The sequence below is a fragment of the Crocodylus porosus genome, unplaced genomic scaffold (genome assembly GCF_001723895.1).
Source record: "Crocodylus porosus isolate Cpor-Errol unplaced genomic scaffold, CroPor_comp1, whole genome shotgun sequence".
In the NCBI taxonomy this organism is placed as follows: Eukaryota; Metazoa; Chordata; order Crocodylia; family Crocodylidae; genus Crocodylus; species Crocodylus porosus.
The window spans coordinates 12,413,981-12,438,655 of record NW_017728950.1 but is presented as its reverse complement, the minus strand read 5'-3'; the positions used below and the strand labels follow the sequence as shown (position 1 = coordinate 12,438,655).

The following is a 24,675-nucleotide window of genomic DNA, read 5'->3' as shown; positions in this document are numbered from 1 at the left end:
ATTGGAGTCTACACCCTCCCCCTCCACCCAACACTTACTGTCAGGTACGGTTCCAGCTCCATTCTCTCCTGGGCATACAGCATATGGAAGTTGTAGCCCCTGCCTGGCCATGAAGCAGCATCCAAGGTCCAGAGCTGCTGCCACCAGTGCATGGCCAGGCAGGGGCCAGAGATTCCATGTGTTCCATGCCTCGGGAGGGAATGGAGTCAGAGCCATGCCTGGCAGTAAGCAATCAGGTGGGGGGTGAAGGGGCATAAGTTGTGGGTGATAGGTCAGTGTGCAGGCACCAAAGGGGAGATAGGGGCTGAAGGAGGACAGGCAGCATGGGGAGGTGGCAGGGGGTGCAGATACCATGGTGAGCAGACTACAGGAGAGAGAAGTGGTGGGAGGACAAACAAATAGCCTGCCCCCTCACCACTGCATACCCCACTGCCACTGCTCTACCTGATGTAGCAGTGAGGGGGAATGAATTGCAGATGACCCCCCAGTAATTAGAGTCTATACTTGGAAAATTGTTACAAATCTATAAATTTTCCATGTACAGAGTCTAATTATAGGAAGGTCATCTTAAATTCAAAGTGTCTTGGATTCAGGTAAATATGGTCTGATCAAGTGAGATTTGACTCACAAAATCTTGTCCTATATACATTTATATCTTCTTTGGTTACTCTATATGGTGCACATCTATCCTGACTTCTACTTGACTTAATAACACAGCTAACTACATCTCTCTGCGCAGCAGAAGCAGCTTACCTCTACTGGGAAGAAGTAGAACAACTCTGCCAGTAGAGTAGAGAATTGGAGATTACAAAGCAGATCAGAATTTAGGAGACACCCATATTCACAGAAGCTGAGCTGATGCAAACACAGTGCCTCTCATAATTGCAACAAAGAATGCAATCAAGCTGGTGGAGCCTTTGTTATCTATGTGGATGCTCTTCTCAGATGTGTTTACAAGCATTTGAATGTTAAGTAATGAGTGGAGTTTCTATTGGCAAGATGTAAGGTGAGTAAAACCTTAGATCAGTATCAACTATGAGAATAGTAACAAAGTGAAAGAATGTGGAAATGCATTCCACATTAAAACAAAAAGCTCGAGTTTCCTTAAATAAATGATCAATAAACATTCTGGAAAAAAAATGCAATTTAGAAGCATCAAAACTTTTCATTTCAATGATACCAAAATACTGCATTTTCATTCTTACAATACATTTATCATACAAATAACAACTGTAAAAAGTTACATGAACAATTAAACAAAATGAAATTCTCCAAGCAATAGCAAAACAAAACAAGAATCACAGGGCCTTGTTACACATTAATTCTGGGTGGCTCCTGCAGCTCTTAACCCTGGATTGTCCACACATTAACAACTGAAACTAGTTTAAAGCACACTTTAGGTGGCCTAAAGTTATGGCACTCCTGGGCAGGTTTATCTCTGATCCATGTTACCCAGCTCATATTCCACTGATGCGTGTGGCCACTTCCAAAGATGAGCTGCTCAAGTTAAAATCATAGAAAAAGAGAGTTAAAAGGGACCTCAGGAGGTCATCTAGTCCAACCCCCTGCTCAAAGCAGGACCAGCTCCAATAATATTATCCCAGCCAAGGCCTTGTCTAGCCGGGTCTTAAAAACCTCCAAGGATCAAGATTCCACAACTTCTCTGGCTAACCTCTTCCAGTAATTTACTACCCTCCTCATGCAAAAGTTTTTTTCCTAATATCTAACTTAAACATCCTTTGCTGCAACTTTAGATCACTGCTCCTTGTTCTATCATCTGACACCACTGAAAACAGCCTAGGTCCATCCTATTTAAAACCACCTTTCAAATAGTTGAAGGCTGCTATTCAATCCCACCTCAGTCTTCTCTTCTTCATACTAAATTAGCCCGCTTACCTCAGCCTCTTCTCATATATCACGTAACCATTTTTGTTGCCCACCTCTGGACTCTCTCCAATTTGTCCACATCCTTTCTGCAGTGGCAGGCCCAAAACTTGATACAGTACTCCAGATGTGGCCTCACCAGTGCCAAATAAAGGGAAATAATCACTTCCCTTGATCTGCTGGCAGCACTCCTACTAATGCAGCCCAGTATGCCATTAGTCTTCTTGGCAACAAGGGGACACTGTGGGATCATATTCAGCTTCTTGTCCATTGTAACTCCCAGGTCCTTTTCTACAGAGCTGCTGCTTAGCCAGTTGGTTCCCAACCTGTACCAGTGCATGGGATTGTTCCATCCTAAGTGCAGGACTTCGCACTTGTCCTTATTGAACCTCATGAGATTTCTTTGGTCCAATCCTCCAATTTGTTGAGGTCTCACTGAATCCTAGCCCTACCCTCCAGTGTATCTACTACTTCCCCCAGCTTTGTGTCATCTGCAAATTTGCTGAGGGTGCACTCCATCCCATCTTCCATGTTATTGATCTGGAAGTTACAGTCCTCCAGCATCCCAAGATGCAGTGTCCCCTCCTCCACCCTCCTGTTCTGTATAGATAAACTTCTCATCCCTTAAACTATACTGCCCAGGGGATGGTTCTGGCACCAAGCCAACTCCTCCTCCCACCCCCAGGGGTACAATCCCATGCAAGCAGCCAGCAGAGCACAAGCCAGATAGCCAAGTCACAGGGCACATGCAGGTCCAGAAGTGGGGTCTAGAAGAGGTTGAGGGGAATAAGGTAGGGTACTGGATTGGGTCACCGTGAGCTGGGGCTTCCTTCCTGGGGCAGGGACCGTAGCTCCCGCAAAGTGCCTTCCCTCACCACTCCTAACTCCCAGCCACCTCAGGAAGCACAACCAGCACACCACACACCCCAATCCCAAATTCCAGTTTATTAAAACATAAGACCTTCTTTAATTTACTTCCTTTATTTCTTTTTGAATTCTTTTTTCTTAACTTCTTTTTATTTTATCCTTTGGTGGCTGACTTCCTTCATTTTACCCTTTCCTGCGCTCCCATTTCCTTTCCACTTCCCACTCCATTACCCACCCCCATTCCATTAACTCTCCACTTCTTAGGGACAATCACAAAAGGTTTTTAGCCTTAAGGTGTGACTGCTCCAAACAGATCAACATCTGAGCAGCTCAAGGTGCAATGTGTAGCAAGGCCAACAGGAAAGTAGAGATGGTAGGAACCTCAGGAGACCATCTAGCTCAACCCCTGATCAAGGTAGGATCGTCCCTATCTAAATCTGTAAACCATCCTAGACAAGTTTTTGCCTAATCCGGGACTGTCCATCTTGAGGCCAATGGGCCCCGCTGCTCCCTCCATCATATTTTCTTCTGCTGCTGGGATGTTTGGGTCTCCCTCCTTCTCTAGTTTCTGCTTCCTACAGTTGGTGTAGCCCCTGGTGTAATTCCTGTGGTTGGTGTAGCCCATGCACTGGGGAGATCCAGGGAGTCTGCTCAACCCACACTGTGTGGGAGGAACGGGGATTCATGGCCTGTGGTCTAGGGAGCCCACAGCCCTTGCAGCTTACACCTCACATGGCATGTGGCCCCTAGCCACCCAGTAGTTGGACAGCCCTGGCTAATCTATTCTTAAAAGCTTTGGGAAAAACAAAACAATTTGTTTTGATTGTTTCCCATTAAAACTGTCACGAGATTTGACACCTTCATGCAAAATATTTAGATTTTGACAATGCTTTTGAATGTTATCATCTACCCCAGGGTGATAACATTCAGTAACATTGTTTTACTTGCCACCTAGTACACATCTCTTTTTAAACCAGTTTTCTTTTTAGTTTAAAGAAAAGAATCGATCAGTGCAAAGCTAATATTAGTGATGTAAAATTAAAACATAATAAATGAAGTAATGTTTGTAACACCATATACATAGTAGGTCTACTTTCCATTAAGTATAGAGAAGGCTGTGAAAGAATGAAGGCACATTTTAAGTACTAATGTCTTTTTCTAATATGGCAAAGTCTATGCCCAACAGCTTCAGGGTCACATTCTATAGCTATTCAATCCTCCTTGAACCCCACCTCCTTGTTAGACTCTGGTTCTGTCACACTAATTTAATAGATTAGTTTTAAGAAAGTGTGAAACCTAGTTTAGACAAGGTTTTTTGGGTAAATGTGATACATTTTATTAGACCAACTAATCATTGGAAAAATTGTTCTTTGCAAACTTCCAGGTATAAACACCCTTCTTCAGGCAGAGGGAGATTTAGTTTCTCTTGTTTCTCTCTGTTACTTTTTTACTCTCATCCTTCCTATATTCCACTCTGGCTGGTCATCCTCTCCTGGGCTGTATCCAATTTAGGTCCTGATTATGTAACTGGTCTAGTGAATCCAGTTTCAGGATTAATGACTTTGACTGTCTGCATGTTCCTCTGCCAGGAACATGTCTATTTGTATAGCATCATGCCACTGTAGATGCAAGATAATAATCAGCAGATACATTTGATATTACAGTGATATCAATTTTCCCCTGCCCAAGTCTACTTTTAAAGAATGGTATCATTACAGCCCAGTATACCAGGGTGTGGCTTTTCAGTGTACAATGGATTTCTGTTGCTCACAGCAGTTGAGCTCCTTCTACCTCATGGCATCAATTATATATGAGCAATTATGACTGCATAATATAATAAAGGAGGATTAATGGAACTTATATAAGAAGATTTACCATAGAATACCAAAATAAAAATATGAGTTTTGAGAAGATATTCCAACTGTATTCACAGCTGCATATTCAATAGCCTAACAAAAAGGGCAAATTTTGGCTCATACCAACAATTTTGTCTATCTTAGGACCAAGTACCACCTCTTATTGTGAATACCATACCTGTCTGTGTAGTATACTGACTATAACCAACATTGCCCAACAAAACTTGGTCAGAGATTTTGCATTCCCAGACAGGTATGAGTTTTGTGATGATATTCACAAAATGAAGGCTTGTATATTGAAACTTTGCCCTGAGACCAAGCATTGTGGGTAAGATGCTGTGGCAAAGAGCAAAAGTTCCTGCATATATCAGTGAGCCAGTGTTAGGCAGCTATTTCCAATCTCCACTGGCATATGTGCCAATTTACCTGAATGGAAGTTTCTTCTCTAGCTTATGCCTAATTATTTAGCCCAGAGAGATTTGTGTCCATTGGGAAATTATTGTTTCCTAGGGAGTCACTTTAAATTATTTAAATGTGGACTCTAGAGTAGATTTCAAGCTGCACTTTCTAACCTCTAAGTAAAACAGAGAACATTTTTTAAAATATAGAAGTATTGCAATTAGAACTCTCTTTGTTAAATGATTTCCAAACCAACCCTTCTACACATCTACAAATAATTTAATTAACTATTACACAGAAAATACTATGTGCACTTTCATTTGGCTGGCTTGGGTTTAGGTTAAGAAGTCTAGGATGCATGATCCCCATTATGATAATACTTGAGCGGCTACTGATCCTTATGCACCCCTGTGATGTAATGAAAAACATTTATCCTCATTTTAAAGACAGAGAACTGAACAGAAGCACTAAAACTAAGGGCAGCTTTTTAAAAAAAATATTTAGGAATTTAGAGTTAATTCCTAAAGGTCACATAAGAAGCATTTGGCAGAGCAAGGAGTTAAACCCCAGGTCTCCAAAATTCTGCTCTAAACACACTACACCTTCTCTCCTCTAGCAAGAAAAGATGTGAACTCTCTACAAGGAGGAGTACATCCCTCATGCTAAATTTCCATTTTAAATCAACTTAGTTCTATCTCTATTAGAGTTTCTTACCTCTTACAAAATTACAGACATCTGTATCACCCTGGCAACTCTCAGAAGACTGAAGGTAATAATCAGAGACAAGATGTTCAGTTGGTATAAGTCAGCATAGTTCCACTGAAATGAATGGAGCTATGCTAGTCTGTAGCAACTAGGAGCCCAGCCCTAGATGTTTATCCAGTCCTTAGAACCTCCAAAATTGGGATTGATGTTTCAAGTTCACTACTTTTCTGGTGCTTTCTGCTTCCACCTAGCCCCAATATACTGTGAGAATAGCCTTTTTCTTGGTATGTCGGTATTTCTATTTCTGATTCTAATGCTGCATGAAGACATTTAAAATAATTCCAGGGAAAAATGAAATTAACCAAATCTACCACTGTTGAACCTACATGCCCACTATTAAGATTCTAAAGCCATATTTGGGCTCGTGTATAAAAGTACCTGATTTTCAAAAATATTGAGAACCTACATACCTATAAGCACCTAAAAGCACCACTTTTAGCACAGCCAAACAACTGGGCTGTAACCAGGGCTTGCAGATGTTACTGTAATACAGTGCTTCCTAAATTTTTCCTCAGCATGACCCCATATATGGCCCCACTTCCTCAGTGTGGCCCTTCATTCCCAACCCACAGCCCCCCACCTCCCAAGTGCCCCAGACTCAGGGCCCACAACCCTCTGCCACCCCTACCCCCCCCCAAACAGTGCCCACAGCCCCCTGCCCATGGGAGGCAGCAGCTAGTGCAGCCCGAGAGAAGCATGGAGCCCAGGTCCCCCCATCCCCTCCCCCATAGGAGGCATGACTGCCTGCTGCAAGCTCAGGGCTCCCTGCCCTTCTGCCCTCCCCCCAGGGGCTCTGTGGCCCAGCAAGTGGGACCTGGCATGGGAGGGAGCGCCATGCCACTGTGGCTGCCCAGGTGAGGCAATGGGGAGCACAACTCCATGCCACTGCTGCTGCCATGCTTCACCTTGGTGGCCATGGAGGGGCAGCACTTCCTCCTGTGCCAGGTCCCACTCAGGAGGCTGGGGAGGCAGCTCCTGCCCAGAGCTGGTCCAGCCCTGCTGCAGCCCCATGCCCCACTGTAAGTGCAGAAATCTCAGGGGGGCCACAAGCCTCCCCCCACCATGTCACCTTGCCCCCTCCCTGCCCTCTCTGCTGTGCATAGGCAACTGGTAGGGAGTGCACAGGGGGGGCACATGCCCCCCCAGTGGGGCCAGTGACCCCCCCAGCAGCCGACACTGATGCTGTCAGTAGGGCTAGTGGCCCCCTGACAGGATCAGCAGCTTCTGCAGGTGTCCCCCAGGTTCAGGAGGCACCAGTCACTCATGCTGCTGTGTTGCTTGTGCACCACACCCTGCAAAGCATCACCTGTGCCCCCTCCCCTTGCAGCCTCCATAGACTTACCTGGAGGGAGCTGCAGGACCTGCTCTCCACCGCTGTTTGGCAACATGTGCATGTGTGCACGCATATGCACATGGCACCCCCTGCTTCCAATCACCCTCTCCCACTCCCCCCAGCCCCAACAGTTCTTTACAGGCTGGAAATCTGCCAGCCCACAAAGTGAAATCCCCATTTCTCTACGTTTTTTGCCTTGAAAGGGAGAAATCTATGATTTTCTCTTTTAATGGAGAAAATTCAGGTTTTCTCTCTTAAAAGAGAAAATCCACATTTTTCTGCAGCGAATGGAAAACCCAGATCCCCGTTTATCACAACCCTATCCACTGATGTTGTGACCCCATTTAGGGTTGCAACCCACAGTTTGGGAAATGCTGCTGTAATTATTACTGCTGCCATTGTATTCTTCCAGCCTTAGAAGACAACATTATTTTTCCTTCTAGCATAGATACCATCCAGACTCCCATTCCTTTCACCACAAATAAACAGGTACAACTTCCACCTCAATCTGTATAATTTTTACCCCTAGCTGCAGGTTCAATTTTATTCCTTCCCTATATTTGTATTTATTTTCAACAGCTAGAGAACATAAACCTCTTATTTCCCTAAAAATATAATCCAAATAAAAGTAGTTTTTTCTTTATACCCAAAAAAGGAATCTACCCTTTTAATTTTCTAGGGCTTCAGATAATCAAACCCACGTGCTCTGCAGAATTAGCCTGTCAAAGAGCCCTGCATCTTCCTACAATTTCCTTTTACAAAACCAGTTCCAAGAGGTTTAAGCTCTCTTAACAGGTTGCTATTATATAGGAATTATTTTCTTTTACTAGATTCATAAATATTTAACAGTAAAATTTACCTTTTCTAAGTGATATATTAAGTAATGAGTGAAGCTTCCCAACATACCTGGAAAGCTGGTGAGCTTTATTTTCCATCTCTGAGAAGTGATGATAGCAGATATTCCAGGTGAGCCAATAAGAAACCCTGCAGCGAGTTTAACCATTTATTTGGTTTAATCTGTCATGAGACAAAATTTATCCGAGGCTTCTGCTAGTGCCACATGAAGAAGAAAATCTGGGATAAATATTGGTATCCCAATTCTACACTGATATCTACTGCCACCATGCTCTTGTGTAGAATCGTAAATCCCATTCCAGCCTGGCTGATGATCTTAATGTATGCCTTGAACCATGGTATGTTATACCATGTTACCAGGATGTTATACCAGTACATTTTAAGTAACATGAAAATGGGTGAAGAGGCTATTTTAAAATCCCTTTAAATGTTTGTACCTTACATCTATCTTTTTATATAAACCTACACTGATGTCTTTCTATTAAAAATATAAACATCTGGAGAGACAGAGACACAAAAATCCAACTTTTAAATGTATGATATTTTTCATGTAGAAATTATATATATTTTTCTACCTGGGACTCTAGTCTGCAGATGGAGTAAAATCAGTCACTGGGCATATATATTTTCCTAGATAGATAGCTAGATAGATAGAGTTCTCTCTCTATGCATACCTATAGATATTTAGCTATCTAGATATAGCTCTCTCTCTATATCTAGATAGATAGATAGATAGATAGATATCTAGATAGATAGATATAAAACATCATACAGTTGGATTTTTGTGTCTCTATCTCCCTAGACACTTATTTTTTTATAGAAAGACATCAATGTAGGTTTATACAAAAAGATAGATGTAAGGTACAAATATATATATATATATATTTGATAGGTATCCAAGTCGAAGCCATATTGGTCTAAAGGAAAAGACAATCAGGACTTGTAGTAGAGACAATCTCTTTTATTAGACCAACACGATTTTTGCCCCCAAAAAGTCTTTAATTAAATTAATTAAATCAATTATTTTTTTGCAAAATCGTGTTGATCTAATAAAAGATAGCATCTCTCCTATGAGTCCTGATTGCCTTTTATATATTTGATACTCATTTCTATTTCGTGTCTAGCATACGGGAGACTCTGTATCAAATACTGACATTTTATATTTCTGTCAGCCTGAAAATTCACCAGTGTCCTGCTGAGTGCATGTGGGGATTCTGACATTTGATCCTTCTGTCTATTTGTTGCATAGCATTAGATTTTTCCTGTGGCTGCCATGCCACCCTGGGGTAGTGCTAATGTAAAAGGAAAATAGATTCATCTGAAGCAGTCATAGATGAAAATATTGAGCTTTAATGAATTATCCTGGTAGAGATTCTACCTGGCAGAGTTTTTACAGATAGTGCCTACTTTAATAGTCATAGATAAATCTTTGGACATAAACCCATAAAGTGCCCAGTGTGTCCAATAAGGTATTAAGAGACTACAATTTCTATTTTCTGTTTTACAGTGAGAAGTGCAGGCAAATCCAATTAGTTTTAAATAGCCTGACCATAAATCCTTTCCCTCTCAATTTTCACTCTTTTTAGAGCTTGATCTTGTTTTATTGACTACAGTAGATGCAGGGGCAAGCTCCTAGATCTTGCAGTGTTACCATTGGACTAGTTCTCTAGACACCATGAAGTTTTCCAGGCTAGAAAAGATCAGTTTCTAAAGTACAAAATAAGCAAAAAAGAGTGAGGGGAACCTCACATTACCTTTCAGACCCTCTTTAGTGTGTTGAAAGAAAGGAATTTCTTTGAGGCTAACTTGAGTGAGTTTAAAGGGCTGCAACATCACTCCTACACTACCAAAATAAAGGAACAAAGGAGAGCACAAAGCCCCTTTTTTATCTTTAAAAAAGGGCCTCTTTTTGTAAATGTGGTAGGGTGAGTGTCCTTGTAGCCATGATGGTGACCTGAGGGAGGGCACTTGATGCCGGAAACCTTGTCCAACAGCCCTCCCAACTACCCTCCTAAGCAATTAAAAATATTTTGTAAATGAGGAAATTCATTCCAATTTCACGGCACGTTTTTCCTCCCCTTGCCACTTTTCTCGCACTCCTACATTATTGTTTTATGCCCCACAGCCAACAGGATTGGTGGCAGCACGTGTGACTCCGAGATCCTTCCACCTCTGTAGAAATGATCTTTCCATTGTCATAACATGTTACTGCTGACTTTTAAAACCAGTCTGAGCTTTTCACACATGCCTTAGCACCAAAGATCAAAACACCTTTCTCTCTCACCAGCCTATCAGCAGGTCCAATCCCATGACTACATCCCTGGGATTTTTTGTTTTTTTGTTTTTTTGAGAAATGAACGCAGTAATAATCCACATTATCACAGTTACTATAGTGATATTAATAAAAAGAGCCGCACCGTGAATATCTTTACATCGATATTAACAATCATCGCGGACTCTTTGGAGAAACGAGGATTTAACAGGCCAGCCACTGGGCTCCCTTGTCACCTTCCTCATCCCCACATGAAACATTAAGTAGAACTTTTGTGTAAGCAACCAGGAGGCAGCGCCTTGGTGAGGCCAGAGCCTGCTTGAATAATTGAAGCAGTGTAACAGGCCAGCCCCAGCCCTGGTGTGATGTAAAGGAGAGCCATGCTGGGCTTTTCTTTTTCCCCCCCACTGTCCCCATGTCCTTACATCACATGGTCTCAAGGCACCTTCATTCCAATGAAGGCTCCAAGTGCCCAGCCCCAGTGAATCGCAGTTCAGATGTTTTCAGCTGCTCGGTAAAGTCGTTTCCTCTTCCCTGAAAGACTTGTTAAACAGGTTCCTTTTTTTTTTCTTTCTTTCTTTCTTTTTTCTTCCCCCGCCCCCCTTTCTCAAATGAACTGTGGGTTGGGAGGAAGGATGTTTCTTTCCTCCCTCCTTTTCCCCTCCCTCCTCGTCGCCTGATCGCGCAGCCCAGCTCCCGGCGCCGGTGGCAGCGAGCGGGCGGCTGAGCCCGCGCGGGGCGGGAGGGCGGGAGAGGCCGGGCCGGAGGAGGTGGAGGCGCGCGGCGGCAGGCCGCTGGCCGCGGATGGTGCTCATGACCCACCAACCCTGCGATGTGGAAGACCTGAGAGCTGCAAGGGCTGCCGGCAGGAAAGAAAGCAAGGGAGTCCTGTGAGTACCCGCGGAGTCTTCTCCATGCCTGTTGCATGCGGGTTGGGGGGGTGGATTCAGGCAGGATGTGAAAGAGAAGCTCCTGTGAGAGCCCTTCAGGGCGGCTTTGCACTCCGACTTCCATTGCTTTAAGCCCTTCAGGCTTCCCCCCACGCTGAAATGCCCTCGTACAGCTTGTACCCCCACCCTTCTCCCAGAAAAGTGACTAGGATGCGGTTTGAGACTTATAATGGTGTGAGGCTGAGACCATTCAAACTCATGTACTACTGCAACTGGACTGGACTGAACTTGTGGGGTTTGCATCAGGAAAAGTACCGTCCCCTCTTACAGCTTGTATATCCCTCCCCCACCACCACCTTGAAAAGTTACTAAGATGCAGTTTGGGGATTGTAATGATATGAGTCTGAGTTCATTCAAACTGCACTGGACTGGGCAAAAGTTGGGGGTTTTGCATCAGGAAAAGTTACTAGGATGCAGTATGGGAACTATAATGATGCAAGTCTGAGACCATTCAAACTGCATGTGCGACGTATGGTTTGCATCAGGAAAAGTTACTAGGATGCAGTTTAGAAATTATAATGATGTGAGTCTGAAATGATTCAAACTACAGGTACAAAGTTCAGACTCAGGTTGGACCGTACAGAACTTGTCTTGCGGGTTTTGCATCAACAAAAATACTGCTTACAAGAGCTTAGGAAGCCGGTTGGGGAACATAAAGCTAGAGTGAGAGATGTACATATGTCACTATAGTTCTCTCTGTCCAATTTTTTCCTTTCTTAACATCTAGGTTTATAGGTAGTGGGACACTTCAATAAAAAGCTATATTGTAGGAAGTCAACCTGACTAAAGTACCAGTGGTGTTTTATCTCTGATGACTTGGATTCCTCACCTTGAAAACTTGCTAGGATGCAATTTGGGGATTGTAATGATATGCGCCTGAGACCATTCAAACTGCATGTATGAAGTTCAGACACAGATTGGACCTTACAGAACTTGTCTTGTGGATTTTGCATCAGCAAAAGTACTGCTGTTTCTTACAAGAGCTTAGGAAGCCAGTTAGGGAACATAAAGCTAGAGTGAGAGAGATACATGTATTTCACTAGAGTTCTCTCCAAACTTTTTCCTTTCCTTCTTAACATCTAGGCTTATAGGTAGTGGGACACTTCAACAAAAAGCTATATTGTAGAAAGTCAACGTTACTAAAGTACCAGTGGTGTGTTTATCTCTGACAAGTTTCTTCTTCCTTAACATTTTTTATGCTAATTTAATTCTGTCAAATTCAACTCCTTCTGAAGGGTTTGCACACATGCACATGCATGTGCACACGCACACACACACACACACACACACAAGTAAATTCTTTATATAAGTAACTCTTGACTTTTGGAAAAATGACAGAATTATCTTAGTATGTGGTCAATGCTACAACTTCCCTGTTAGCTGCAAGGCCTAACATTTAATCTGTTTATGTTTTACTTTAATTACTTTATTTTCTTTATTTATGGCATGTCTACTCACCTGAAGGCTTCTCTCTAGATGCTTCATTTTATATTGGTGAAAAGAATTTCAGGGTAATATCTTTTCTTGGACTAGCTACGTAGTAGGATAAAATTAGAAAAGCTTTGGAGTGCAAGACGTTCTTTCTCAAGTCTGATCACAATGAGCCACAATGACTTCCTTTTAGAAAAAAAGTGAAACTTTTTTTTAAAAAAAAATATAATGTGGGGGAGCATTTATACATGAGATCAGAAGAATTTTGTTCATCTTCAAAGGATCAATGGTTCTTTCAAATTAGGCCTTCACAATTCTCATTTCCAGAAGTGTATTTCACTGTTGGAAGGATAGGGAAACTGTGTTAAAAGTCTGTGACAGGGAAGGAATAGAAGACAGGAGAGACATAATATAAAATTGTCAAAAACTTCAAAACACGCAGTCAGATATGACAACCTTCAATGAGACTGTTTAAGTACTTAATGGGAATTGTGTTCCAAACTTCACATTGAAAATGGACTTGAAGGAAAACTTTTATTTTAAATTAGTTTATGAGCAAAGTGACTCCCTAAAATTCAGGTAAAAGTTCAGTTTTTCTTATCTTGGCATTAAAGGCTTCCTCCTCAATACTTCATGTTTTCATGAAGAAGACTACTGTTTTGGATGCTGTTTATACATTCCTCTTTCCATCCCACTATAGTAATTTTAATATAAACAGACTATATTCAAAATACCTTTGTATCTGTCTCTGTATCTCGTTTTGTGAAGCAGTCTTTGAGCCTTCAAGCTGAAAGACATTAAGAAATACAGTGCAAAAATTTGAAATCAGGTCCTTAAGAAAAATGTGAATTGTGGTACACTTGTACAACTCAAAGTCCTGGAGGGGAGAGGGTTGCCCAAAGCAAATGCCACAAGACAAAGAGAGTTGAAACTCTTATTCAGGAGGATACGAGTTCAGCATTTTGCTTTACCTCTGGATTTGTCAAGTATAACCAGGAACAGTCATTTTCAAAGATGGAGGTGATCAAAACTCTTCCAATCTTTTTTAAAATCAATCGTGTCTGGAAAAACTAAAACCCTTCTTTGGTGCTCGTGTCCTGCCTTCTGAGCAGACTAGTCAGTCTGTCCAGTTTTCAGCCAGACTGAGCTGCCTTGTGCTGCATCAAGAGACAGGTCCCTAGAGCCAAGCAACCCTGCTGAAACTGTTCATTTACTCAGGTGAACAGCGCAGTAGAAAAACATTCATAGAACAAAAGAGCTGCCTGCCTGTACTGCTTGAACTCACCAGGGAGCAGGTAGTTGAGGATGTAGCTGTCATGTTGTATTGCCTGAATTTCCAGGAAGTAAGCAACAGGGGAAATTAAGCAACCCCTGCCCCCCCTCCAAAACAGCCTGTGTTTTTGGTTTTATGGGACTCTTGTCAAAATGTTGACTTGGTTCCAATCTGGAAACTGATTGTGTTTTGGAAGAGAGAAACTCCATTTCCTGGCCAGCTCTTGTTATAATCCAATAAATGGCTTCCAGGAAGACAGAGAACATAAGGCAGCTTTGTGATTCTCTTGAAAAGACCTTTCTGTCGAGATGCCTATGTTTTCAACCCTTGTATCCCTGATTGAAGAAGATGCATTTCCAGATTACTCACTACAGTGAAATAAGTTCCTTAGGGAGCACCAGGAATGCAACGAGTTCACTCAGTTTTTTTTCTTACATGGTGCCAAAAAGAGGTATTTCCCATACAAATGAGAGCCAGTCTCTGACTGACTCCTGAATTCATTGACAGCTTAAAATGTATGGCCTTAGTCTAGTGAGTAACTCCCATGTTAATGGATCCCTACAGAAGTCAGTGAAGGTTTTTAGAATGAAGGGTTTTGCCTGAATGCCTCTGAATACTACTGATTAAAGAAACTGCCCCTTGTGTTTTAATGCTATCATCTCATAAGAAAAATGAGGATGCATGATAAAAAGATGGACCCACTCGCACTCCATAGTACAAATCTAAGTATTGAGAGATTAAATGAAAGATACCAGGGAAATATTATTCTAGCTGTGGTCTGTTTTGCCTGTTGTTTTTTTTTAAAGTGCACATGTACAGTTCAAATGTGTGGTATTTGGAGGTGCTGAGATTTTTTTAAAGGAAACTTTGAAGGTTTAAATGAGAGCAACAAAGAGTACCGCCCATTGTTTGATTTCCGGGAATTACCTTGGAATTAGACAATGCAAAAAAAACTTTTAACAGGAATCAGTGTTGCATTAATTGTAGAAATGTGTGTCTCAGAAATAAAGATCATAAACAGAACCTGTCATCAAAGAGTTTCATGTCTCCCAAAATGCCATAACATTGCCTTTTATTTGTTTCTACAAAATGATCCTCATGTTGCTTGATCATTCATCTTAAAACACAGCCAGATTGAATTCAACAGAGCTAGGAAAATACCCAGAAAGCTGTTCCTCTTCTACTGTATACATAACTGGGGTATTCGTCAGTCTCCTGGGGAATAGCCCCTATTACAGTGCTATCTGCACACTTCTTCTCAACTCTCCTGTGAGGTGGGCAAGTTTTTATTATCCGCATTATACATAGGGGGAAATTGAAACACGGAATATTGTCCAGTTTTTTTTCCTTCAATCGATGTAGGACCCATGTGAAAAAGGAAGTGTGAACCCTTCTCTAACCACTTGGATATACTTTTATTATATCCTTCTACTTAGCTAAAAGCAATCTTAATACAAACTTGCATTTTACCTTCTATCATTTTTTTACTACCTAAGTATAACAAGGTAATAAGTTGTAACAATACAAAAGGAGTAACTATGCTACTGTAGCTAATGAAGGATTCCAAGCAATATGTTGGTTTCTTTACAGTTAAAGTTATACAGTAACATGTGACGTTAAAAAAATACATCTTTCTGCATGTAGATATCTAAATCATGTTGTCAACTTGTGTGGATTTTCACTATGGAAAAATTGTGGGGGACAGGGAGAGCTAAATGCAGCTCTCTACCAGCTGCATCTACATGAGCAACAAACTGTACAGTTACTACTGCACAGTCATTTTGTACTTATTTAACCAAATACTAAATGACTGCACAGTAACTGGCATAATAGTGCAGTGCCATTGCCACACGGTTTTATTTGGGGGGGGGTGTTGTTTGCTTTAGATGCTACTGCACAATAGCAACAAGCTTCTGTGCAGTAGCATTGCCATCACAATTCGTGCCCAGGGACACTATGGCGCAGTAGGTCATTGTTACTTCAGCATAGTGTCTTGTGTAGACATGCCCTATGATTGTTGTAGCTCTTGCAGTGTGCTGGTTCTTTCCTCTTATGATAGTGACCTTTTTATTCAGCTCCTGCATTCATGGTTCTTCTTACTGACCTTTAGTTTGCATTGTTCCAGTACAGTGTAGCTATTGTGGGAGGTCATGGCCATGAAGGGCTCTGAATATTGGAGGCTTTCACCTGAATTCCATATTCATTTGGCAAGAGCGGGGAGTCAGCACACCAAAGTAGAAGCAACAGAAGCTTCTCTTGCCCCCTCCCCGTTCTCCCTTCTCCCTCCCCAGGGAATTGCAGATTTCCCTGCAATGGAAGTTTGGTTCAGCTAAACCAGTGTTTTTCAGCTGAAGCCAGGGGACAACAAAATAGCTGGTTGTCCCATTTTTAAAACTGAGACATTTCAGAAGCTTTGTTTTTAGGTGGGATTTTTCATCTAAAAACTGGCCTAAAGTTTAAAAAAAAACTATTTTCTTCTTTCATGCCATTGTAAAGTAGACAAATGTGTGCATATGTAGTGTTTTTAGTATTACACATCCATTTCTATTCACATTCCATTTTTACCTTTGAATAGATTGGTACCTAAGAACAGAAAATTTCCTTCTCGTGTGCCTTCTTACGGAAGTTCATTCAACAGAAATACTCTACCTGAAACTACCTTCTCTTATAAGAAAGAACTGCTGGCAGAGTCCCCTGGGGACCTTGACTTTTAGATTGTGAACCACAATAACCTGCAGTTGTGCAAGTTCAGTGTAGTTTTTAAAATGCATCCCTTTAAGTCAGGTAATGATTGAGGATGTCAGGAATGTGTGAAGCTTGGGGGAGAGAAGGGGTTGTCTTTACAGCAGTGAGCACCTGAATGGGATTGCAGATGTGGAAACTTTTAATAGTTAGGGTCAGCTTCTGACTTGTTGCTGTTTATCTCTGGGGAACCTAAAGTAAATGACAGCTGTATAAATGTGTGCATTCTGATGTCAAGCTTATTCTTAGGATGTCTCTAGGGAGCCTTAGTCTCCTTTCACACACACTTGACTTAAAGTCAGTGGAGTGCCTTTAAATTACACTGAGGACAAGTAAAACCGTGACTCGTAAATTATCATTGTTGTGTGTGTTTAGGCTAATACACACACATTGTTGTGTGTGTTTAGGCTAATATGTGGTTGTTTCTAGAATGAGTATGCTAGCATGGTATGGTTGGCATTAACTGGGACATTCTGTCTGTTAAGATTTGGCCAGCAAAAAGTCTGTAAACCTTAAAAAATTAGGAGGCCAGTATTAAAACTCGCAAGAGACTTGCACTTCTTTTCTTTGTGAGGACTGTAAGTTTATTTCTTGATACTGAAATAAAATATAAAATCTGTGTTTCTAACCAGAATAATTAAATCCAGCAGTATTTCAATAAATATTTATAATGCATATCATTAACTTTTCTGAATGCTGAAACACATTATTGTCAATGGACAAGTAGTCATGGGACTATAACAGGACTGTAAGAAACTGTCTCTGGTCAACTGACCTTCAGGTGACTGATAGCTAGAGGGAGAGATAGTTTGTGGTGGTTTTTTCCTTCTCCCCTTGAAACTATGTACCTTGGGGCAATGCAAGAGGAGCAGGTAACCTGAGGGTACTTACCATTGGTAGGAACTTGCTGTATAGTTGATATAGGCTGCTTTTGTTTTGTTTTGGCAGATACTGCAATTTAGTGCTTGCCTAGGTTAACTCTTCGTAGCTACACATTTTCATATGGGCTCTAGCCTCAGACCATCCATTATTTATTTGGGTTAGGCAAAGACTGTGCTTTTTAGAATAGTTGTGTTTAGTTCTATTGTGTGTATGTTTTATATACCAAACACATATTACAAGAGTTAGAACTGCAAATTCAGCACCCACAAGTTAAGGTGCCAAAATGTTTGTGTGGATCAAAAGAAATTGCTGCATACATGTATACATGTGTTGCTACCCTCTAATTATATAATAGCATAGCCATATCTAGCCTCTAATTATATAACAGCATACCCTTTCCTTCCCTTCCTGTTTTCCCCTCCCCCACACTGTACCCCTGCCTTCTACTGCACAGTCCCAGAAGTACAAAGCAGCCTACCAAAATCAGTCTTATTTCTGTAAGCGCACTTCTCATTAGTCTACTTAGACATGCTCTCATCACCAGAGTGCCCCATTGATGAGACTCTTAAGATGTTCCAAAACTTTTTATATAACCTCTACTCTTTAAGGCGTAGAGGGTCTCTGGCTGTCAGCTTTATAAGTACAGCTCTGACCTGATGAACCTTTAGGCCATGAGACCTATGTGTCTTTTTTATATTTGGGCCTCCCTTGACAATAGCAGAGGATTTTTACTCTTCCACCTTCCTCTGTCCCACCACCCACCCAACCCAAAAGAATACTTCCATTCTGTGGCTGAAATAGCATTATGACTAAGCTTTGACAGATCATAATGTAAGCAGTTATTGGTGGACCAAACAGAAGATCTATACTAAATGGTTCTGAATTAAGTCATCAGGAGCAGAAGTGATGGAAACTGTGCGCGGCTTCTGAAGCCAATAGTGCAGCAGAATATGATACTGTCACCCTGTTTACTTAGCTCTTCCCATTCTCTTCCTGTACGTCCTTTCCCAGACAGATGAGTTGGCAGGGACTTGAAGAAGTATATATAAAATTCCTCAATTATGTAGGTATGTGTTACTGCCAGCCCTTATACCAAGAGAGCTGTTGCTTGGCTTCACAATGTTCAAAGACTTTTTGTCCTTAACTTCCCAATGAGTCCAACCAATATTCTTCTGTCAAAAGCATAAATATAATCAAGTTTTCTACCAGAGCACTGTCTTCAAATGCTCCATCATACAAAGCAGCTTCTCTCTGCCTCTGAAATTTTCAAAGAAAGAAGTTTTCAGGGAGCTTTTAAGGTAACTGCTGAGTCAAATGACAAAAGAAATACCTGCTGCTTGCTCTGAAAGCAAAAAGCCACAGGTCTCTACAAGTCTACCACCCTTCCACCATAGAAAAGGTATTCCATCAGGTGGGAACTGCCCATGTGGAATTACTGGAAACTAAAAACAACCTATGGACCCCACTACCTCCTTTTAAAATGCTACTGTGAAATGCCCAATGATGGGCTGATTGTTGTTTGATTTCTGGAGTTATGTGGTTGGAGAGTTAGGAAGCTGAAGAGGAAGGAAGAGTGAGGAACATGGAGCAGGGAGGGTAGCAAGGATTGTTAATATATGTACATATAAATGATCACCGTGCCTTGCCCATGTTCTCTGCCTTTCTGATTACTGAAGTGTAGTATTCCAGTTCATCTTCTTTTCACAGGAGATGGAGGTTTTTGTTATTGACTAACTTGTATGTAGCACACCTGAAAACGTTACCCTGGGATGAAGGAGACTGAGGTCTCTTCCAAAACAAGTATTGGCCAACAGCAGCATGGAGTCAGTGTTGCAGAAAATTGGAAGGTTACACCTTGAAGTTAAGAAACCCCATACCCATAATAGATCCTGCCCCTCCCTTGATCTCAGTTATGTAAGGACTGAAATGGAGCTCATAAGTAGTTGGACGACTTGTGTTGGTAGGCCTGATAGATGTCTGTCACTGTAGGTGTTTAATTTCTGCTCCCAAAATGATACCCTTCTCATAGATTTATGCTGGTTGTCAAGGCTGTACCGAAGATCTCTGTAATGGTGTGATGTCACTCCTATGAAAAGTTCACATCTTCCTGTTCTTGGATAACATGATCACATAATGATTGTCTTGCTGTGCTAAAAGCTGAGTGCTGGGTGACTTAACCAGACAATGGTTACATACTGAAAAAGCTCCCTCTTCCCTCAGTGACTGCACCATATTGAAGACCTACATTGTAGAGGCAGGCAAAAGACATGTTCCTGCCCTGAAATAGGTTTATCAAGATCCCAAGGTGAAGCGGAATTCCAAAGCCACAAATAATAATCTGGATCTGAAGAAAGAGACTTCACAGGATGTTACAATGACTTGCACTGAACTTCTAGATATGCATATCAGTGTTTCAGTCCTGGCCAATGTCCTTCTTTGTGGACTATCAACAGACTTTTATACTGAACCCAGGCTTCATATCCCATATTCTTTTAAGTGTACCAGATAGGAAGTGTCCACGAACCATCCTTAGATCCAGCCTCTCTTAGACACACTCCCACAGTAGAGACTTCCAATGTAAAATCCCTTTCTTTTTGACACAGGCCAGTAGCTTTGGGCCCCAGCCTAGTGCTCACCCCAATAACATAAACATGCCCTTCCCAGAGCTCCACTTTGTGTGCACAGTGAAGAATTAAACTAAGCTAGAGAGACATTACAACAGTTAAAGCAAGGGAATACACAGGCTTTGCAAGCTAACTTGTAAGCCAGGGATAGCACAGGAGTTAAGACTTCTGTGCAGAAATAATACAACCCTGCATGCAAAACTCCTCCCTCTCATGTCAGCACCACTTCAAAAGCCTTTACATTTTACTTAGTATCCTGAGACTCAGGACACCCCATCCCATTCCTCCTGCAAACAGCTGATTAGGAATGGACCAACTTGAGAAGAGCTAGCCGTTAAAGACCAGGTACAGGCATTACACTTTTACAATTATATGTGATCATAAACTAATCTATACCCATAACAGAAGTTTAGCGCACACAGACACTTAAAAATAGTCTAAGATTTGCCACTCCCACCAAAAGGCAAATGCATGTTCTGTTTGCTACTGATCTAAACTGAACCGCTTACAGAAAACTGTGTTACTTAAATCAATTTCACCTCAGGCTTTTTAAATGTCTGCACCTAGCCAAAGAATATAGGTCCCCCTTGGTAAGGTCAGCAACGTCAGATCTCTTCCTTGGTTCCAACTTCCCCTCTTCATTGTGTAAAATGAAAAAAATTAGTCCCCTTTGGACTGCAACAAATTTATTGTTCTTGGTAGACACATTTGGAGGATCATCAAATTTAAAGACTCATGATTGCTGTCCCAATGTTAGGTGGTTTGGTTTGGTTTGGTAGGGGGAAGGTGCCTTAGGCAGTGAGGATTGGGTTAATTGTAAGAATTTCTTAAGCACTTTTTGGTTTTCCCACTCAAAGGCAACAGTGCAAAAGGGGAGATAAAAGTGCATTAATAACTGAAATTGGGTTCCAAAAACAAAATAGGATTTGCAGACAAATGTTAATAGATGTTAATAGTAACTTGTCACAACCAGTACTGATGGAGGGGAAGTCAAGGTAGTTTTGAACAAATTCTAGAGAAAAAAAGTTGCTATACAGCATATGAATGACCTGTGATGTACAGAAATGGGACTGAGAATGACAAGTTATCAGGTCAAACACTTGCAAACTATGACTGCAGCATTTTAAAAGGTCTAATATCCCAAGGCCCTGAAACATAAAATAAATCTTTCTTTTCATCTCCAGGATCCTAATTAAAAGTTCTGTTGCATATAGTAAAGACCCTGACTAATCCATGAGGTCTACAACCAGGGTGAGGGGCCAGCATTGCTCCAAAAAAAGAGTTCATATTTCCTTGTGGCTTGCCCAGATCAGCCTCTTTCTTTCTTTGGAAGTAGATATGTCAGGAGGCAAATTCACAAGTTCTGCAGCTCTGGGCTGTGAATGGGATAGAACAGGGAGAGAGAATACTTCATTATCTATTTTAGATTTTGGCCTTAATTTTCTGTCTTGCTGGGGTCATCTGATTCCAGCACTTTCCTGCCCAAGTACAGAGGGGCTGGACCCGGTGATCTGTAAGGTCCCTTCTAGCCCCTAACAACTATGAAAGTAATAGATGAACTAGAAGTACATGAGTTCTTAACCCCAATGTATGACCACGCTTTTCAGATGTATTCTTCAGTTATTCCCATATCTAAATATCTAAAGTATTTCCATGGAGGAAACTTACCCTGAACAGTACATTCTTTCTAGCACCAAAAATACCTGTTCATTATGAGATATTGTTGGTCCATTCAGCTTCACATTTTGTGTTGGGAGCTTGCTTTTTTCATTTTTTTAAGTTCTGACTCTACTGGAAGAAACACACTGGTAGCATTGGTGCTAATTCTCAAATATCTCATCTGCCTGATGACTCAAAGCAAAGAAAGGGATGTGGTTTTGAGGTACTTAAAAGAAGAATTAAGTGTAGTTAGTTTTGCCATTTTGATTAAACTAACTTTACATAAATTGCATACAACATAAGAATTACCTCTTTCCCCACACCCACACACGTATCTCCTCAAAGTGTCCCAGTGAGATTAGGTTACTAAATACCATTTAATCATCTCCTCATTAGTCATTTTGAATTTTATATATAAAAATATTTGCTTTAAAAGAAAGTTTGTAGGGCAAACTTGTTGATTCACTCTTGGTACAGGAAGTACTAACCTCTTTTGCATATTATGCATAGTAAACCTTCCTAGGACCTGCTTTTAAAAGAGCATGTACAATAAACTATTATTCTGATTCCTTATAACAGGTACTGCCATAATGATGTAATATTTCTTGCACAAATGTAGATAATCCTGGAAACTTGGCTTTCACAAAGGCTTTCAACATATGGAGTGTGTTACTTTGGGAAGCCTGCTTTCAGATACTAAGTAGTTTCCATTCGTGAGACTAATCCTCACTTCCTTCAGTTGTTTACAGATCATGGAGTAGGCATCACCTTTGAAGTTGACCATAGAAGCTTGCATTGTTCCCAAGACTGGTAGCTGCCATGATTTCCACAATCCATGAATATTTGTCAGGTCAGACTGTAAAATGTATCTGACAATTTTTCTCTTTAATTTGGCTGAAAAGAACTGCTGTCAAAGCTGCTCAGAACCTTTTAATTGTCATCTTGACCCTGAATAAATCTTAGGGCAGTAATTTTTCTTTCCTACTCCCCGGTTCATTGTTTCCTAAATGAAAGTGGCGTGGCCTAATGCTCTTGTATTGTGTTGTCTCCATATTTTTCCTCAGTAAGAACTGTGAGCATAATGCTCAGCTGCTTGTTCAAAACCAGGACAGGATCTTACAGACAAGAAATGTAAAAGAAACTTTCTGCCACAATACCAGATGTACCCAGGGATGGAAGAGAGTAAATCTGGGTCAGATAGTCAGCAGAATCTGGGCACTCTGGGGTAGAGACAGAAGTTGCACAGAAACCTGTAACAGAATGGGAATTCAGTGCACACAAACCAGTTTCAACATGTCTGAAACTGGTTGAAGATAAACTTGGTTGAATGTAGCATCAGACTTAACTGATTTAGGTCAAACTGGTTTATGAAACTTCTGTTCCAGACCCCTTCCTGGTTCAAGTTAAATCACAATTCCCCCAGCACGCTTTCCAGCCCTGTCCTGGTCTGTGCTATCTGCTCCAGCGGAGAAGGGCTGGGAAAGGTGGAGGCAAACCCCAGCTGGGGTCTGAAGCCTAGGAGGGGGGTTAAACTTCCCATCCCCAAAGTAGCTGTCCTGCCCTGCTAAAAACTTACTGGTGGCTGTGACGGTGGACTACAAATCCCAGAAGCACCTGGAAGCAGGAAGAAGTGATGAGCAACCCTGCTGTTGTGATTCTGGACTGAAATTCCCAGAGACCTCAGGGACAGCAAGAAGAGGAAGCCAACACATAGCCCATGCTGGCTATGTGCCAGAGCCATAGTTTAGTGCTCCCTAGCTTTTGACCTGAACCACTGCAGGTATGTGGCTGCATTTCCTGAATCAAAAATGAATGTCAGTTCAGTTGTTTCTCAATTTTAATCTCTGCATCTTAGACTAATTTGCAAAGACTGAATTGATTAGGCCTTGGGCTTTTTGACTGTCTGTACTTAGCCTTGTTTTTGAACCTTGCAGTCCTAGCAGGAAGTCCTAACCAGGAAGTTCAGAGTACAGAAGAGATTTGTGTCCCCTGGAGTAGATGCCAGAACTGGAAATAGCTGGAAAGAGTAAAGAGCCAACATGGCTTCCTGGTCTGATCTGTTTTGTAACTTTTTTTAAAATTTTTTTTTTATAAATATCTGTTTATTTAATAACACAAGGAGTTTTTTTAGTTTTTTTCCTCTGGAACATGATCAGTGTCTGTGCTTGACTAGACAGGGAGCACTGCCTGTTAATAATAGATGGTACTTAGAAGAGAGAATTTACATGCTTGCTAATGATGTCCACAATGTCATGATGATCTTGCTGATGTCTGGAGGATAGCATGGTGTGATACTTGACCTGAATATTACATAAACTGTTAGCCACTGAACTAAAAGTAAAACAATACGATAACAACTTATTTCTGTCTTTTTGTGTTTTTCATTTCTCCTAATGACTAGACAGTTTTTTTCCATTTAATGTACTGATTATTTTTTAAAATGTAATCTTTTAAACAACAGAAACTTCATTAATGAAAGTATATAGTGTTCTTAATAAAATGCTTGCTGTAAAACAGCATGTATCACTACTCTAGAAGCAAGAGTAACTTGAGTACTTCACTCAACCCTCCACAAAAAAATAATGCTTTTTTTCCCCAAAAGAAAGAAAAAACTACCAATACTTTGAGTAGCAGATCGGTGCCAAATGACACACAACATTTATGCCCCACGAGCAGTTTGATTTACTAAAATGGGCATATAGTGCATGTTCTATATGTCTGTCCAGAAAGTCAGTCATAGACCTAGCATGCTTTCAGGCTTCTGAATACCTACCTTGGTTTGCTACATGGAACATAACTTTTCTGCTGTGGTGTACACCCAGAGTGAGGGAGGGGGCAGAGGTAGGGACAGGCACTGCCCAGCCAGGGTGGAGGGGATGCTTG

At 41.3% G+C, this 24,675-nt stretch overlaps 1 protein-coding gene across 4 annotated transcripts in view; it reads left to right on the top strand.

The window, feature by feature from the left end:
* The window catches only part of GRAMD3 (GRAM domain containing 3), a 71,521-nt gene that overhangs the window by 8,905 nt on the left and 37,941 nt on the right, over positions 1-24,675 (top strand). Inside the window, exon 1 of one of the 4 annotated variants that reach the window (XM_019555242.1) lies at positions 10,983-11,121. The exons of the other annotated variants lie outside the window; for them this stretch is intronic. Within the exon in view, the coding sequence (XP_019410787.1) occupies positions 11,036-11,121 (86 nt within the window). The 5' untranslated portion in view covers positions 10,983-11,035. Of the gene's footprint in view, positions 1-10,982; positions 11,122-24,675 lie in introns of those variants that run through there. 4 annotated transcript variants of the gene reach the window in all.